At 51.8% G+C, this 17,757-nt stretch overlaps 1 protein-coding gene across 1 annotated transcript; it reads left to right on the top strand.

Annotated features, from left to right (window-relative positions):
* The first annotated feature begins 10,985 nt into the window (after positions 1 to 10,985).
* SRXN1 (sulfiredoxin 1) lies at positions 10,986 to 17,203 on the top strand. The gene is made up of 2 exons (XM_080814453.1): positions 10,986 to 11,335; positions 15,044 to 17,203. The coding sequence occupies exons 1-2, from the start codon at positions 11,120 to 11,122 to the stop codon at positions 15,245 to 15,247; spliced, it is 420 nt and encodes a 139-aa protein (XP_080670579.1). The 5' UTR covers positions 10,986 to 11,119; the 3' UTR covers positions 15,248 to 17,203.
* Positions 17,204 to 17,757: the final 554 nt, after the last annotated feature.

Below are 17,757 nucleotides of genomic sequence, written 5' to 3'. Positions count from 1 at the left end.
CCCGGGCAGAGGGGCCGGGGCTGCCAGCCGCCCCACGTTGGCCGCCACTACCTCCCCCGCCGCGCTTTTGCATGCCCGGGCGAGGACCGAAGCACACACCTCCACGCTCACAGGCCCTGGCCCCCTCTGCTTTAACTAAGCACACGCCTCTGCCCCATCACTAGGCGCCCAGCTCTGGGGGCAGGAGTCCTGGACTCTCCTACCCTCCCTCTCTCCCCTCAGCCACAAAGGAGGGTGGAGACTGGAGGGGCCGCTGGAGCAGGGGCACTTCTCTAGGGCTTCTCAAAGCTCCAGGCAGCCTGGGGAAGGGAGGCAGCAGGGATGTGGGGGAGGGAGATGGGTCACAGAAGCAATTACGGAGGGTGTTGACCCTGTAAATAGGAACTTCCGACAGCAATAATTTTCCATGCATGCTAAGCCTTTTGGCCATATTTTGTATGAGCGCTTGGCGCTCCCCCTCCCTCCTCCCCCCCCATGTCGCACCCCAGACCCCTGTCCCTTCCTCACCTCCAGCAGTATTACTTGTAACGCAATTCAGGGATATTAAAGGGACTTTGGCCACTCACCAGTGCCTCTAGGCCTTGTCATTGGGGAGGAGTGTGGGCAGGGGTGGCATCTGAGAGGCAGCTGGACTTTTTTTTCTTTTTTCCTTTTTACATTTTTTAAACATATTAATCCTGTTTGTTTTCTATTAATCTTGTTGATTGCAGCTAGATTTTTTTTTTCCACTCCATTTCCCTCCCTCTAGCCTGAATGCCCTGTAGCTGCCCCCCCCACCCCCCAAAGTGGGGAGTGGGTAGGAAGGGCTGGGGGAGGGTGTCCTTTGACATCCACAGACTCCCAGGCATTCCTCAGTCCTAAATATTCCTCAAATACTGGCGTTGCAAACTCAAAGATTTCAAGAACCAGATTAATAGCATGAATGAAACAGTTTCCTTTCATTAAGGACTGTTGGAAACTGTGACTTAACAGGAGAGACTGTGTCTCACCTTAAAGAATTCAAGTTAACTCTACCTGCCAAACGAATATAACAGTGAGCTAGAGTTGTCTCTTGACAGCCAGTTTACAACCCCTATTTCTTCCCCCACTTCATCCTCTGCTGCTTCGGCTGAGTCTCTGGCCGGCCCTTTTGGTCACACCTGAGCAAGTACATGCATGCCAAAAGGTCAACTTTGGTTCAGCAGGCAAAGTTGTCCCAAAACAGTAAACTGTCCCTTGAGCCAGTGAATGGCTTGTCTTCAAAAGTGTCCACGAGGATGCTGAACAACCGATCCATCCTCCTGGCCAGCTGCCTTGGTGTTCTTTCAAAATACACATAGGTCCTTGCCTTACTAAAAATCTCACTGGGGACCATCACAGCATGCTACTCAACTGCACCCCCCAGAATGGAGCCATGGAGAGGTGAGGCCCATGTGCTCTGGAGACTGGATGCCAGGCGACGGGCTGGAACTCCGTCTCCCCTGGGGCCACCTTGTGGGATTCCTCCTTTTGTGGGCAGTACACTCAATGTTAAGACCGGCAGCCTGGTGCCCGTCTGCCTCTCCGTTCGCACACCCCTGGACAGGTGGCTATAATCTGAGCAATGTGCTTTGCGACTGCAGCAATGAGAGTGATTTGGGCCCCTGCCAGATCTCCAGTGGGGCGCCTTCCTTTGCCGGCCACACACCGTCGTCTGTGGCTACCCACTGCTTCTGACCCAAAGTTGCATCACTTACGTCTGCTTCAGATCCAAGGGGCAGAGCCCACGCTAGACCCACATTTTATAAACATCTCATTCCCTATATTAAATCCCCTTAAAGCAGAAAGTGTTTGACACAGGGAACTGGCTGCTGAAATATTTGCTGAAAGGACTGAAGGGGAGAGCCCTCTGCTAGACCCCTAGAACATCCCCACAGAACTGGCCCGCCAGGGGAGCTGCCGCTTCTTCCAAAACCAGACACGGGCATCCGGCAGCTCATGGAACTACCGAGCTCAAGAACACAGCACTATTGGTGGGACCCAAGGATCAGGAGGCCCCCACCACTGCCATTTTTTTTTTAAGGTTTTATTCATTTAACACAGATAAAGAGTACAAATAGGCAGAGCAGAAGGCAGAGGGAGAGAGAGAAGCAGGCTCTCTGCCAAGCAAGGAGCCGATGCAGGACTTGATCCCAGGACCCTGGGATCATGACCCAAGCCAAAGGCAGCCACTTAACCAACTGAGCCACCCAGGTGTCCCCCCAACCACTGCCTTTCAAACTGTCTCCTGTCTCCCACTGTGCTGGCAGCTCAACGCTGGTACCCGGTTACAGAAAACCTCGGGCCTCCATGACCACCGTGCCAGCAGCCAGAGACAAGGTTCTAAGAAAATGGCACCTGCCCATTTCCGCCACTCATAGGAGAGCATCTAATCGGCTGAGCCGAGTTCACTGTCATTATCCTTGCTGCAGGGAAGTCTGAGAGATGTAGTTTTTAACTCATACATACAATACAGAAGGCACCCTAGAGGGAGGTGGGGATGACTGTGGGTACCCACTATCTAGCTCCCATCCTTCCCTCCTTGACAGGCAGCCATGCAATTTGGGAACCGAACATCAGTTTAAGGGGGGTCCAGATCAGTCGAAAAGTAATCCTGTCCCCCATGGGCTGATAAATGGGTCGGTCTCTGACTCAGTTCTGGCCAATGAAGCTTGAGGAGAGGCTCACTGGAATCTTTCAGGAAAGTTCACTTCTCCTTCTTAAGAGAAAGGAAGCCAAGTCTCTCTTCTCCCTGAACTTGAACAGGGAAGCATATCATCTTGTGATCAAGAAGGGAACCAGCCTTAGCCTGATGCCCACACCCTGGACAGCAAAGCAAAGGGACAGAAAAAGCCCACATCCCAGATGACATCCCAGAGTGCCAAAAAAACTGCCCTGAAGCCCACTTGGTATGCTGCCTCGAGACTTCATGGTGTGTGACCTGAGTGTCTTTATTGTTTAAGTCAGCTGGATCAGGCCTGCTACCCAACTGGCAACACGTTCCAGGCTGCTTTTCACGGCTCTCTCAGAGCCCTCCATGACTCAACTCTCGTTCTCCTCACACCTGTCTGGCTGCTCCACCTAGCGTCTTGGCGGACTCATGTTCCTACACCCAAGGAAGGAACCCCGTTCTCGTTCCTTCTCGTATCCTTTGCATTCCGCAAGGTTCTCTCCTAGACTCTCCTCCTCTCACTGTACTCTCATGAAACCCATGGCTTCCATTTCCACCCACAGGCAGATTAGCAGATTTACATTTTCAGTTCTAACCTCCTCTCCAAGCTGCAAATCCGTATCTGCCTGCAGGCCACCTCCTCTTCCATATCCCAAAGGCACAGACCAGCCAAGTCTGAGGCTGCGATGTGCTTCCCCCACCTCCATGGATAGCACCAGCACCCATCCAGTCTTGCAGCCCAAAAAACCCAGAAGTCATCTCTCCCACCTCTGTCTCCCCATCCTAGCATCCAGTCTGACACCAGCTTCTGGTGTTGTTCCTCTCCATGTTCTCAGTCCCCATCCCAGTCCACAGCTCCCACCATCTCTTCCCTGGACCAGCCTTCTCACTGGTCTCTCTGGATCCATTCCGCCTCCCCCACCTCCTTCCTCTCTTCACAGCAGCAACAGGGTTCTTTTTAAAAATGCAGGATTTTTTTCTGATCATATCACTACCACCCACCACCCCCACTTCCCTGCCTAAAACACTTCAATGTCTTCCTCTGGAGGGAGAGAGGGAGTGGAACACACTTAGGGTGACTTTTAAAGCCTTCTCTGGTGTGGCTCTTTGCATCATTCCAGCTGAATCTTCAACTATGGGACCAGGTGCCTCTTTTCAGCATTTTACTCTCTCCTGCCACAGGGCCTTTGCATAAACTGTTCTCTCCACCAGTAATATATACTCCCTCTGCACCACTGTCACTACCACCCTTACTAGTTAACGCCTTTTCCATTCTTCATCTCCCCTCAAGGGGTCACATGATGTTCATCTGTAGCACTTACCATCAGTGTACACTTTTCCATTAATCCATGTGATTATTTGGTCATTATCTGTCTCCTCCACTAGACTGTAAACTTCATGAGACTGAGAGCGAAGAGTCTTTTTGCTCATCACTAAAGCCCCTAGATATAGCACAATGTCTAGCCAATAACAGATGAATGATGATTATTTTTTAATGAACTATATACATTTAAGTCATAATCAATATTGGTGGCTTATGCTTTAAAAAAAAAAATTGTCTCTGTCCCTCATGGCCATAGCTGATTGGTTCAAATGTGGGCCTCTGGCTAGAATTTGGAAATTTCCTGTCTTCATCTCTCTGAGTCATAAGACCAGCTAGCTACTCATCATTATCCCTTCTCTCTATTCCATGGTAAGAGCATTCCAATTTTAGCTAAGCACACTGCCACATGGAATGAAAACTACATATCCCAGCTGCCTTTGTGGCCAGGGGTGGCCATGGGACCAACTTCTGACCAAACACATGCCAGGAAAAGTGTTATATGGGACTTCTGAGACAGCCCCCTAAAGCGGGGGAGGGTCGTGTCCTCTTGCTTTTCCACTTTTCTACCTCCTTTCAGGCGGGCACTTCAGCCTCAATCTTTTCCAGAAAGTGACTTTGAGAGTAAAAGCCCGACTCTAAAAGGATGGGGTAGACAGATAGAAAGGGTCTGTGCCCCCAGCAACCATGAAGCCACCATCCCAACCCCAGATTTCCTGTTTCCAGACTCTTTTTCATGAAAGGTTACGCTTTAGTGTGTTTTAAACCTCTCTTGTCAGACTTCTCTTGCTAAGAGCCAAATATAATCCCCACTGACAGCCATGTTCCTGTCATGTGTAGGTAATCCCTCTGCCAAATGAGGGACACAGTCTCTGAACCCACTTTTCCCTGAGGCCCAGATTCACCTTGCTGTCAAGAGAGCCAAATGTCCCCATTTCCATTAAGCTAATTCACATTGGCTTTCCTCACTTGCAAACAAGAATCTTGGCTAATACATCGAGATGAGTCTAGAAGTGCAAGCACGGAGAGACCTTCAAGATCTATTATTAATTCAAAATGTAATCAAATGGCTCATATTTATTGAGCACTTACAGCATGTTGAGCACTGTTCTAAGGACTTTACCTATGTCATCTGTTTTCATTCTTCCAACAACCCTACGAATTAGGTGCCCGTCTTTTGGCCATGTTGCAGGTTAGGAAACTGTGAGGCACAGACAGACGACTGGCCTCAGGTCATGCATCTAGCAAGAGATGGGTCATTTTAACCCAGGCAGGGGGCAGAACTCTTGGGGATGACCTGTGAAACTGCCCCTTTGCCCTGGTTTTGCCCCCTTGCCCCCCCCACCCCAACCCTGGTAGCAGAGCCAGAGACTTGAGTGCAGGCCATTCCTCTGGGAGGTGATTCCAGGAACCAGGAGCAAGAAGAATAAGACAGAGCGGGTGTTAGTGAGCTTACCACTGCAACAACATGGCTGGGGACTGCTGGTCTTTAAAAAGGGTCTGGAAAGTTCCAAATGGTCTGGAACACTTCTCACAATTGTCTACCTGTGACAATGGAAAACTGGCTTTATTCACCAGCTCTTGTCCCCATCAATGAACACTCTAACATCTCTGGAATGTGCTTGCGAAGGAGCAAAGCTCCCACAGGGAAGGAAAATGTGGATGACACAGGGAGCTGGGGTTGAGAAGCCAGCAGAGCTTGGACAGCACCTCCCACCACAACATCCATGGAAATCAAACGTGGGCCAAGAGGACTGGACGCTGACACCCAGGCTTTTACTCCCCACTTTCCTCATCAACAAACCTCACATCTGTCCAGACGTCCACCCACCCCTGAGTGCCTCCAGGTGGCTCAAAGGAGGCTGACCTCAGGGGTGTGGCTGACTGGTCTCCTCTGGGCCAACCCCAGTCATCCCGGTGGGTGACAGGCGCCAGCACCCATGCTTAAACAGCTCAGACAAGGTCTGTCCCTGGAGAACATAATTAACCCTGACTCAAGCGATCCCAATCAGACTGGAGAGAAAAGCTTTAATTCCATCATGGCTGGAAGGAAGTGTGGGGGGGGGGGTGTCTCTCTTCTGGATGTGAACTGCTCTGGACTGAGTTTGTGTCCCCCTAAAATTCATATGTGGAAGCCTAATCCTCAGTGCGATGGCATGTGGAGGTGGGAGGCAGGGCCCTCATGAATGTGATGAGTGTCCTTACAGGCAGAGAGCCCAGAGAGCTCCTTGCCCTTCCCCCACAGGAGAGCAGCAAGAAGACAGCAGTCTGTGAACCAGGAAGAGGTTCACCACTCCTTGATCTTAGACTTCCGGCCCCCAAGACTGTGGGAAATAAATGTTTATTGTGTAAGCAACACCAGTCTATGGTATTTTGGTATAATGTCCCAAGCTAAGACATAAGCAGTGAAGGAGGTTGCCACGGTTGGCACCGGCAGCCATCTTGTGAGAAGGAGAAGCAGCTGAGGTATGAAACTGCCTCAAGACCCCACGGAGAGGGGGGCTCTTCAGCAGGCACTGAAGCTGCACAAGAGAGAGGCAAACTTTCTGCCTAAGATAAGAACAAGAAACTCAAGGGTTGGTAGAAGTGACAAACACAAGATGAAGAGGAAAACAGAGAGAATGGGACCAAGCAACATGGCAGGATCCTGGACGTAGAAATGGACAAGAGCATTTCAGGGTTGGGGAATCTAAAATGTAATGTTCCTTTTTTTTTTTCTTAAGATTTTATTTACTATTTATTCAACAGACAGAGATCACAAGTAGGCAGAGAGGCAGGCAGAGAGAGAGGAAGGGAAACAGGCTCGCTGCAGAGCAGAGAACCTGATGCGGGGCTCGATCCCAGGACCCCGGGATCATGACCTGAGCTGAAGGCAGAGGCATTAACCCACTGAGCCACCCAGGTGCCCCGTAATGTTCCTTTTATGGCACAGAAATCCTTTCCTCTTCCCAAACACTCAGAACAGTCATCTGTAGACCCAAATGCCTGCTGAATGAAATTCTTTGTCAAAAATGAAAGGGGAGGAGTAGAGAGCCCAGGGGCAGGATGGGGAGAGCAGGTAGTCAGAGACTTTAGCTGCAGACAACAAACCAGGACTCTGGCCGGTGTGGACAGAAAAGGAATTTATTGATGTCCTGCCCCTAATTCCCTTGGACCACCTCTGAGGTCACACTATAAGCGGGTAGCTTCATCTTCTGGGTCCTCGGATGATGCCTTAGTTTGAGCACAGAGCAGCCAGCCGCGGGGGAAGTGTAACAACCTCAGGCCACCCTCCACCAATGAAGGACAGGAGTCAGTGAATAAATACCCAGCCCCTGTCCCTCGGGGGGACAATTCTGATGCACGATGCATAATGCTTCTTCAGAGAAGCCCTAGCAGGAGTGAGCCCCACTTCCCCACAAAGTTAACCTGCTCATCAGCGTACCCTTTAGTGGCATTTCTCCCTTCCCCAGTACTTCCTGGCATCGCCTCCTACAGTGATGTGTGTTCCAAAGATGGCCACAACAACACCTCCCACCCACAAGCTCTTTTAGAACCTTGCTATTCCTTCCATCAAGAGACGGAGTCTCTGTCCCCTTCCCTTAAGCCGGGGGGTGGGGGGGGAAACACTTGTGACAGCTCCCTCAAATAGAACACTGCAGAAATGATGCTATATGACTTCTAAGACGAGACTGGAAAAGGCCATGAAGTTTCTGCCAGGTTCTCTTAGGACACTCACTCTTAGAAGCCAGCCGCCATGCTATGAGGAAGCCCAGGCCACATGGAGAGGCCACATGTGGGCGTCCCTACACCTACTGACCAGGCAGTACCATCCAACAGATAGGTAACGGAAGTCACCTCCAGATGCTCCCAGCCCTGGCCATCAAGTCACTCCCCACTGTTGAGTCACCTGGATGGTGGCCCAAACATTGTGGAGAAGAGACAAGCCGTCCCTGCTGTGCCCTGTCTGAATTCTTGACCCACAGACTCTGTGGGGATAGGAAAGTGATTATTTTATGCCTCTACATTTTGGAGTGGTTGGTTCTGTAGCAGTAATAACTGGAACTTTTTCCAAATAAACTAGCTGCACCCAGTCCCTGTCTCTGCGTCTACTTTTGGGAGAATCCAAACGAAAACACAAGGATATTGCATAGATGCCAGAACCTCTCCAACTTCCAGTTCCAGGCTTCCGCTGGCCCCGGTGGAAGGTCCTTTATCTTACCTCCAGGGGGAGGCTTGTCTCTGTCATTGGTGAAAGGACAGCTGGGCCAGTATAAAGGAACTGCTGATTGGGCAGGTCTGGCCAGATCCTCTCTCCTCCATCTACACCACCAGGGCATCTGACCCCCAACACAGTTCTGAGAGTGGGGAAAGAAGGTTCCCCATAGGAAAACTAGGTTACAGTTAGCTTTGGGGGAGGGTGTTTTTGTGTGTTTTTTTTTGGGGGGGGTTGTTTGTTTAAGATTTGTTTGAGAGACAGCATGAATGTGCAAGGGGAGAGACAGAGGGAGAGAGAAAGAGAATCCCAAGCAGACTCCCCGCTGAGCGTGGAGAGCCTGCCTGCTCCCAGGGGCTGGATCTCATGATCCTGAGATCATGACCTGAGCCAAAATCAAGAGCCGGATGCTTAACTTACTGGGCCACCCAGGCACCCCCAGACCTTGCTAGTTCTGCTCAGCAATCAGGGGCCATGAACTTCAGGGGACAATAGACCCTCCTGAGCACAGAAGTTAGTGCCAACTAACCTAAGCCAATTATGTTTATTCCACTCCCCTTGCCAAGGATCGTTTTGAGCATGGATAGGTGATATAATTCTTGCCAAAGAGATATGAGTAAAAGTCGCTTCGGCAGGGAGTGGAGGGGTATGGAATAATTGGTTAAGCTTTCTTCACTCTTAAAAAGAAGCACAAAGGGATGTCCTAAGTTCTGCCTCTGAAAGTTGTTGTACAGCGATGTGATGCTCGGTGCTACAGCAGCCATCTTGGGACTGCCAGGGGGCAGCTCTAGGATTAAAATCCAGAACACAGAGGATGAAAAACTATGAACCTGCTGCCTACAATGGCAGATGGGACATTATACAGAGCACAGAGCACTTATACAAACCTTCACAATTCACACCCATACCAACTTTGGGTGACAGGCAGTATTGCTCATCAGAAAGAGTTATGAGTTCAGGTACGGAAAGTATCAGTAACTAGCTCATGTAGCAGCCTCCCCTCCCAACAGTGGGTACCATCTCTGGTTTTCTCCAGCTAAGAGGGTGACAGGCATTCCCATGCAGATGCCAACCAGGGTGAAGAGGAGGAAAACTAAACCAAATAAACCTATATTTACCAGACATGCCTGTTTTCAACTAGGTGTGATGCTGTCCAACCTCCTTGCCTTTGTTCAAGCTGTGCTTGTGTCTGGAAAGTCCTTCATGCCTACCTTCCATTCAACACTAACCAAGTGCCACGTACCTTTCTAAACCCTAAGTGTGTTACTCTCATTTACTCCCCCTGGCAATCCAGAGAGGAAACTGAGGCAAGAGAAGGTGAGTTACCCCCCCCCACCACCACATGCACACACACAAACACATGCACACCCTCTCAAGTCACACGATTTAGTAGGTGGTGGAGTCAGGATTCAAATCCATGCCATTTAAGCGACTCCAAAGCCTACACCTGCTTCTTTCTTCTCCCTTTCCAGGACCAAGCCACTTTCCAATTTGAATTCCTCTCCCCAGGGAGCCTTTCCTCATGCTCTCAGTCAAATAGGGCCTCTCCTTCAGCACTCTGGGTGTTCATGATAAAACCAGTCACTTTCCTTGGTTACTGGTCTTGGAAGCACGGATTTGTCCCCCACTCTGCCCTCCATCAGCCATTATCTCCAAATGTTCCACCATCTCCCCACACCTTCTTAACAGAAGAGAACGCTGAGGCTCAGAGAGGTTAAGCAACTTGCCTGAAACCACACAGCTTGGAAGTGGCCAAATGGGATCCAAACCCTGGCAAATCTGTGCAAAAGTCCTAATGTTGCCATAGATGCTGATAAACACCTGGAATTTAAACCAGGAGCCTCTGCCTACCTCCCCCTGGCCCCAGAGGACGCTGGGTGCTGAACCGGGGCCTCAGAGGACTTTGAATGGGAGAGAGTGGGGCTGGCACTCAGCATGTCTGGACCCGACCCAAGGCACCACCACCCACCCCACCCCACCCACTCCGCAGCCTCAGTGTCCACATCTGTAAGCTGGGTTACAGGCTCAGATGGCTTTCATTTTCAGCTGCCCTGCCTTGGACAAGCAGTTCAATAATTCTGTCCCTAACACCTACGTCTTAGTGGTGCTATGAAGATGCGATGTGTGCATGTTTAGGGCCGTGCCCACACATTGTCAGCAGCATTCCAGAAGGCTCCCTGTGACAGTTACTTTGGCTGGAAAGAGGCAGCCAGCAGTGAGGTACAGAATGTAGTTTGAAGTGAGACATCCTGGATTTGAACCCTGCCTGGCTCAGCCACTTACTAGCTCCGTGACCTTGGGCGAATCACTTAAAGCTCACTGTGCCTCAGTCTTCCCGTCTGTAAAAGGGGAATAATAATCACACTTATCTCGCGGGGTTGTTCGGAGACTGAAATAAGTTAATATACATGCAAAGGCTTCCGAACAGCGCCTGACAACACCGAATCGTAGTTTTAAATCACCTCCTTGGCTCTTCCAGCTACTGCTCCGACGGAGGGCCAGGGCAGCCGAGCACCGCGGGTTTTGCCAACTCATCCTAGCTGGGCAGGTCCGGCCGCCCCTCCCCGCCCCCGCCCCCGCCCCCGCCGGGGGCCTGAGTCACCAGGGCCTTCGCGTCAGCCGCGCCCCTCCCGCCCCACAACCTGCGGACTCACCCTGAGTCAGCCCGCCCGGGCGCTTCCACTGCGGGACGCGACGCGGTGGAGGGGAGGCTGCGGGGCGCCCCCCGGCGGACAGCCCGAGTCCCGCGCGGGCCGCAGCGCGCAGGCCGCGGGGAGCGCGGGGCCAGACCACTCCCGGGTGGAGAAGACGCGCGCTCGCCCCGGCGGCCGCCCCCGCCGCCTGCGCGGAGTGGTACGGCCCGGCCCGGGTTAAAGCTCGCGGGCGGCGCGGCGGCGGCGGCGGCACCGGCGGCGGCACCGGCGGCGGAGGAACGATGGGGCTGCGCGCGGGAGGAGCACTGGGCAGGGCCGGGGCCGGGATTGGCCGGGGGGCGCCTGGGGGACCCGGGCCCAGCGGCGGCGCTCAGGGCGGCAGCATCCATTCGGGCTGCATCGCCGCGGTGCACAACGTGCCGCTGAGCGTGCTCATCCGGCCGCTGCCGTCCGTGCTGGACCCGGCCAAGGTGCAGAGCCTCGTGGACACGATCCGGGTGAGGCCCGGGGAGGCGGGCCGGAGGGAGGGCTTCGCAGGAGGGAGGTCACACTGGACGCGAGACAGCACTGGTTCCAGGCGCTGCGCCGGAGCCCGGCATTTGCTGTGTGACCTTGAGCAAGGGGCTGGGCCTCTCTGGACCTCTCTTTCCTCTCTTGTACTGGCCGGAGATTGGTGGAGATAATTTAAAAAACGATCGCTAACTCTATTTATAAAGATAGCCCTTCCAGTGCCCAGGAGCTGTTTCAAGTGCTTAAGCTTCATGCCAGCCCTGTGAGGTAGATGCTACTACTGCCCCTCTTTCACAGACTAGGAAAATGAGGCACGGGAGGATTTTTTTTTTCCCCCTTTAAGTAACTTGTCCAAGGTTAGGCAGTTTGAAAGTGGCACAGAGTGGCTCCAGCGCCCAGCTGCATGGCCACCACACTCTGGAGTTAAGCCATGCTGTCATTTCTGGCAGTCACAGTCCGTGGCAGTGGGACTGGACATGTCATGCCTGCTGGGAGGCCCTTGCTGGAACTGGACCTTGGAAAGGACAGGGGTTAGCCTCATCATTGAGGGAGGGTGTTGAAGAATGGGGAAGTGATCCTGACAGGAACTTTATAGGGGGAAAGAACGTGTGTCCGCTTAGGCCTGCATGGGATCACGTCACCTTTCCCCATCCGACCCTTGGTGGCTCCGCGAGACTCCCAAGTCCCCGCCGGACCCCTCTGCAGCTCCCCAGAATGGTGTTCAGCCCTAGGGTTTGTACCACTCTACCTTTTGCCAGGAACTGCTGCCCCAGATAGCCACAGGGCCTGCTCGCTTTCTTGGTTCAGGCCTCTGCCCCCTCTCTGCCCTTGCTAACACTGTCCTGGCCTCTCAAGATTTCCCCTTGAACCCGAGCTATTTCTCCATAAAGCACTTCTATCCACCTGACTTAAATATTTGTGTTTTATTGTCTGTCTTCCCCACCTCGGGTCAACTGCACAAGAGCAGGGACTTTGGTCATATCCTGGCTGTTTCCTCAGCACTGACATAGCGTGATGTCTGGCTTTTCCTGGAGGATCCACCCCTGAGCCTTTGCACAGGCTTCCCCCTACCCGCCCTGCCAGGAACTCTTCCATCTCTTCTTTACTCTTTCTAACTCCTTCTTGGTCTTGCTGTCCCAGTGTCAGTGTCTTCCCTAATGCCCCCTCCCGGGTTAGTGGCCTGGGGTGAGGGTGGGGGGCAGACACCTGCTTGCTCACCAGCACAGCTCTGATCCCACTGGGTTTGAATGGCCTGTTTAGACACCTGTCTTCCATGCTTGAACCATATGCCGGGTGAGGGCAAGAACCAAGCCTGTCTTTGCTTAACCATATGTATTCATTTTCTATGGCAACTGTAACAAATTACCAGGAACCAGTGGCTTAAAACAATACAAATGTATTAGTTCATAATTCTATAATTCAGAAGTCCAAAATGCGTCTCAGGGCGCTAAAATCAAGGTGTCAGCACGGCTGCATTCCTTCTGGAGGCTTTTGGGGAGAATCCCTTTCCTGGCCTTTCCCAGCTTCTAGTTCTTTGGCTCATGGCTTCTTTCCCGCATCTTCAAAGCAAGTGACATCAGACCTCCTCTTTTGCCTTTTCCACTTTCAGGGATGCCAGTGATTACATTTAGCCCATCTGGATAACCCAGAATAATCTCTCCATCTCAGAACCTTAACTTCATTCCGTCTGCAAAGTCCTCTTTACCTTCCCAGGCTCCAGGGATTAGGATGTGGACGTTTTGGGGGGCCATAACTCCACCCACCTGCCACTGTACCCCCGGTGCCCAGCACAAGGCCTGTCCAGCACCAGCCTCTCATTTGTACCCCACTGCCGGACAGGCTGTGCTCTGCGCCTTCCAGGCATCAGCTCCGTGACTCCACCTGCAGCCCCATCGAGCATCCACACCTATTTTACAGATGAGGAGTGGTGTTTAGAGAGCTGAGCCCATTTGCTCCGGGTGTCTGGCGGCTCAGCAGAGGAGCTGAAATTTAGATGCAGGTGTTTTGGGGTCCAGAGTCCCCTCCTGTCCCTACTGGGCCTTACTGTTTACTCATCATTTCTGGAATAAATGGATAAATGAATCCATCAAATAAGAGAACCCAGTGTGGGGTGGGGGGCGGCGCCTGGTGGCTCAGTGGGTTAAGCCTTTGCCTTCTGCTCAAGTCATGATCTCAAGGTCCTGGGATCAAGCCCTGCATCGGTCTCTCTGCTCAGCGGGGAGCCTGCCTCCCCCTCTCTGTCTCTGCCTGCCTCTCTGCCTACTTGTGATCTCTGTCTCTCTGTCAAATAAATAAATAAAATCTTCAACAACAAAAAAAGTGAACCCATGGGCCAGTGGCGGGAAGCCTTCCAGGCAGCTCTCGCCTAATGTGGTCTCCCCACTGTGCTCCATCCCCTACCCTGCCCTACCTCACTCAGGCTTTACCCACCCTGCACCTGGTTGCTTAGGCCCCTAACAGGAAGTCAACCTAGATTCTTTCTTTCTCTTCTCACATTCAGCCCTTCTGCCTCCTCAGAGTTGCCGCCATATTCCGAACCTGTCTGCCTCTCCCCGTCCCGTCCACATCCTCATCCAGGACCAGCATCTTCTGCCGGATACCTGCGAAGGCCTCACCTTGGCTTCCCCTTTGTCCATCCCACCAAACTACTCTCTCATGACACCTTTCTAGAAGGGTCATCAAATCACGTCACCTTTTCACTTTAAAACACTCCAGGGCCAACCCATTGCTCTTAGAAACCAACCTGTACAGCCTGGCTCCTGCTGACGTTTCCGACCTCTTATACTCCTCAGCCTCGAGTCCAGTACGATCACACTGGCCTCCTTGCCCTGCCTCCAGCATGGTGAACTTGTCCTGGCCTCAGGTCTTTCGCATTTGCTGTTCCCTCTGCCTGGAATGCTGTTCCCTCCGGTAGTGCAGAGCATACATTATTGAGCACTTTCCATGTGCCAAGCGTTGTTCAGAGTGCTTTACACATGTTAGCTCACATAACTTAACAGCTCTATGAGGTGGGTCTCTTGTCTTCATCCCTATTCGATGGACGGGGCAGCAGAGGCACAGAGATTCATTGTCAAAGATCACATACCAGTTAAGTAGCAGAGCTGAGATTTGAACCTGGGCAGTCAGGGTCTGACTCTAAACATTCCACCTGTCTCTCTTCCCAAGCCGACTCCTCTGTGTTCAGTCTCTGCTTCCTTGTCACCTCAGAGAGGCCTCATGGACGCCCGTCCCTGGCCCGTCAGCCTGTGTCACTGTCCTCAGCATAGATCACTCCCAACTCTTACTCTTTTCATTCCATCTGCCCCACAGGACCGAAGTCCCGTGAAGGCAGGGGCTGTGGCTGTCCCATTCTGCCTCTGCTTTATTCCCAGAGTCTAGAACAAGGCCAAACAGATAGTGTGTATTTGGTATAATAATAAACTGATAAATGTTTAACAACCTGGTCTCTAGGGGGAAAAAAGCCCTGATTGGTAGCATCTGCTCATTTCCCTGATGTAAATCACCATGGCTGATTTTCAAGTTACCAAGTTGATGAAAACCAGCACACGAAATTCCTGAATATTTAACAGTTGCCTCTTACAAGCCAGCGGGAGCCGGCAAATACCCTGTAGGAGCTCAGCGCAGGTTAACGGAGTCTGCGTCGCAAACTGCCAAGCCTTGTGCCATGCTCACTGACACTGTGCCCTCTTCTCCAGGAGGATCCAGACAGCGTCCCCCCTATTGACGTCCTCTGGATCAAAGGGGCCCAGGGCGGTGACTACTTCTACTCCTTTGGGGGCTGCCACCGCTATGCAGCCTACCAGCAGCTGCAGCGGGAGACCATCCCTGCCAAGCTTGTCCAGTCCACCCTCTCGGACCTCAGGGTGTACCTGGGTGCGTCCACCCCGGACTTACAATAGCAGTCTCCTAGGCACCTCCCAACACTCCCAAGAGTCCGGAAGACACACCCAGCCTCTGGAGGCGCTGGACCATGCAGGAAGCCGTCAGGGCGCCTTCTCTGTGCCTAGGGGATGGTCTGACTCTGAGCACCTGTTCCACAAGCTGCAAGACCTTGGACTTGTTCCTGAACCATGTGGGAGCCCCAGATCCCACTGCTGTGGAAACGGGGTCCTGTCTTTGCTCTCGAGGTATTCTTGAGAGAATGAAATGGAAAAGGAGATGGGTTTGGAGAGCCACCTGTTCCTGGCTCCAGATTCCCAAGGACAAGCCTCCTTCTACATTTTCATCCATGTATTTCCCATTATGTGGAACACGTTCAGCCGCAAGTAAGGGAAAGCCTAGGTTACAGTGGCTTAAACAAAGAGAATTCTGGAGACAGGTGGTATTGGTTCAGCACCCCAGCGAAGGCAGGTCTCATATCTCTGATTCCTTTTGGCCTTCCCCTCGTTGCTTGTTACTTCATGGTCAAAGATGGCTGCTGTGCCTCTAGGAATCGTGGATGTGTTCAAGGAAGAAAGGTGTGGAGGTTGGGGGAGAGAATGGCCAAGCCAGCTGTCAACTTCTATCATGAAGTCAGTCCTTTCTCAAAGGGCTGTTTCCTGTTCTGTCCCCCTGCATATTTCTACCTAGGTCTCCTTGGCCCAAACCAGTTATTGCCACCCCTGGCTGCAAAGAAAGCTAAGATGGTAGGGAACAGAATTGTTATAATTAGTGGACCATTCATAGCCCATCTCCTGGGACTGACACACTGCTTCCTAAAATAAAATTGGAATCCCACTACCAAGAGAGAAATAAGGAATTGTGTACCAGTTAGTCTTTGCCATGTAACAGACCATCTCCAGACTTGACCGCTAAAAGCACGTCATTCATTTGCCTACAGTTCTGTGGGTTTGCAATTTGGGCTGGGCCCACTGGGACAGTTGTGCTGGTCGTGCACACTCAGCTGTTACCTCGGATAGGGCTGGATGGTCTAAGATGGCACCACTCAGTTGTCTGGCATTTGGCAGGCCAAAGGCTGGGTGACTTGGTTCTTGTCCATGCAGTCTCCAGCAGGTTTGCTCAGGCTTATTGACATGGCTTCGGAGTATCACGAGAGCAAAAGTAGAAGCTGCAAGGTTTCTTGAGTCCTAGGCCCAGAATTGGTACAACATCCCTTGCAAAGTTCTTTTGATCAGAGCAAATCATACAGCTGGCCTGGATTCAAGGGTTGGCAAAATCGCCTCTTACTGGGAGCAACCACAAAGAATTGGTGGCATTTTTTATCAATCACAAATGGTTGCAGAGAAGCAAAATACCGTTTCTCTCTTTTTGCTCCGGACCTTGATCTGACTGAGCTGAAATCACTAAGACATTGTCCTGGCCCTTAAATCTAGGGGAGGAGGTGATGGGGCAGGTGGATCTCTCCCAGAGCTGGGCCTGCTCTACCAGGGGCATCTGTCATGGTCTGTGTGGTGGGATGGGGGTAGGCCAGATGAGACATTCCAAAGGGGTTTCTGGAAACAAGAGTCCTGGGAGGGTGCAAAGTGAGGCAGGCCTTGCTCTCACTGTCCTGCTAAGGGAGCTCAGTCCCTGGATGTTTTCAAGCCTTAGTTTCTCCAGCTTAGTAACCAAGACAACAGCTTTCCCGCCCATTCTCTGTCCCAGGGAAAGATGACTGAGGTGACCAATTTAATGTAAATGAATGTAGTCCTAAATGCATCGTTATATCCAGGACATTGTTGGGAAAACTGGAGATCTGAATAAGGTCTGGATTTTACTTAATAATAACATACAAATGTCAGTCTCTTCATTTTGACAAATGTACGTGTAAAATGTAAAGTGATGGTGGGGTAGGCTGGGTGCAGAATTTGCACTCTTAACTCTCTTCACAACTTTTCTGTAGATCAAAAATCACTCCCAAATAAAAGCTTATTTAATAAAAATGGGGGAGTGTAATTGCTTCAGACTGCTGGTTTAGGTTCTCAAACAGGTTTGCTAAAACACGGATGGCTGGGCCCTACCCCCAGAGTCTCTGATTTAGCAGGTCTGGAGTGGGGCTTGTGGGTTTGCTCTTCTAAGGAGTTCCTGGAGCTGCCTCTGCTGCTGCTGTCCAGGGACCACAAGTTAAGGCCACTGATGCAGACTGAGGCCATGATTTTCAACTATGGTGACACCCCCTCCTCATATTGGGCTGAGTTACGGGATTAGCCCATGTTACAGGATTAGTTTGTGCACCCACTGGTTCGTCGTAGGACATTGGACAAGCCCCTCCCTGGAGGTTTTTTCCAAGCTGTCAAATGGACTGTCTACCCCTGAGATTTATACCAAGGGTCAGGAAGCTGAGGGCAGGATTTGTAAACTGCCATCACGAGATGCCACTGGTTCATGTGAGTGATTACCTCCTCCTGACCCACGGGTCTAGGGTACCAGAATGGTCGCCCCTTCCTGAAAAAGCTTTTCCTTCTTACAGAGAAGACCCAAGCAGGCAGCA

Source organism: Martes martes, assembly GCF_963455335.1.
Source record: "Martes martes genome assembly, chromosome: 9".
In the NCBI taxonomy this organism is placed as follows: Eukaryota; Metazoa; Chordata; class Mammalia; order Carnivora; family Mustelidae; genus Martes; species Martes martes.
The sequence above is the reverse complement of the archived record's forward strand: the minus strand, read 5'-3'. Positions and strand labels throughout refer to the sequence as shown.

Bases quoted from the DNA above. Each gene is read 5' to 3' on its own strand.
- SRXN1 (XM_080814453.1), top strand. From the start codon at position 11,120: ATGGGGCTGCGCGCGGGAGGAGCACTGGGCAGGGCCGGGGCCGGGATT. The intron at 11,336-15,043 runs GTGAGGCCCGGG...CCTCTTCTCCAG, and splicing joins GCCTCGTGGACACGATCCGG to GAGGATCCAGACAGCGTCCC.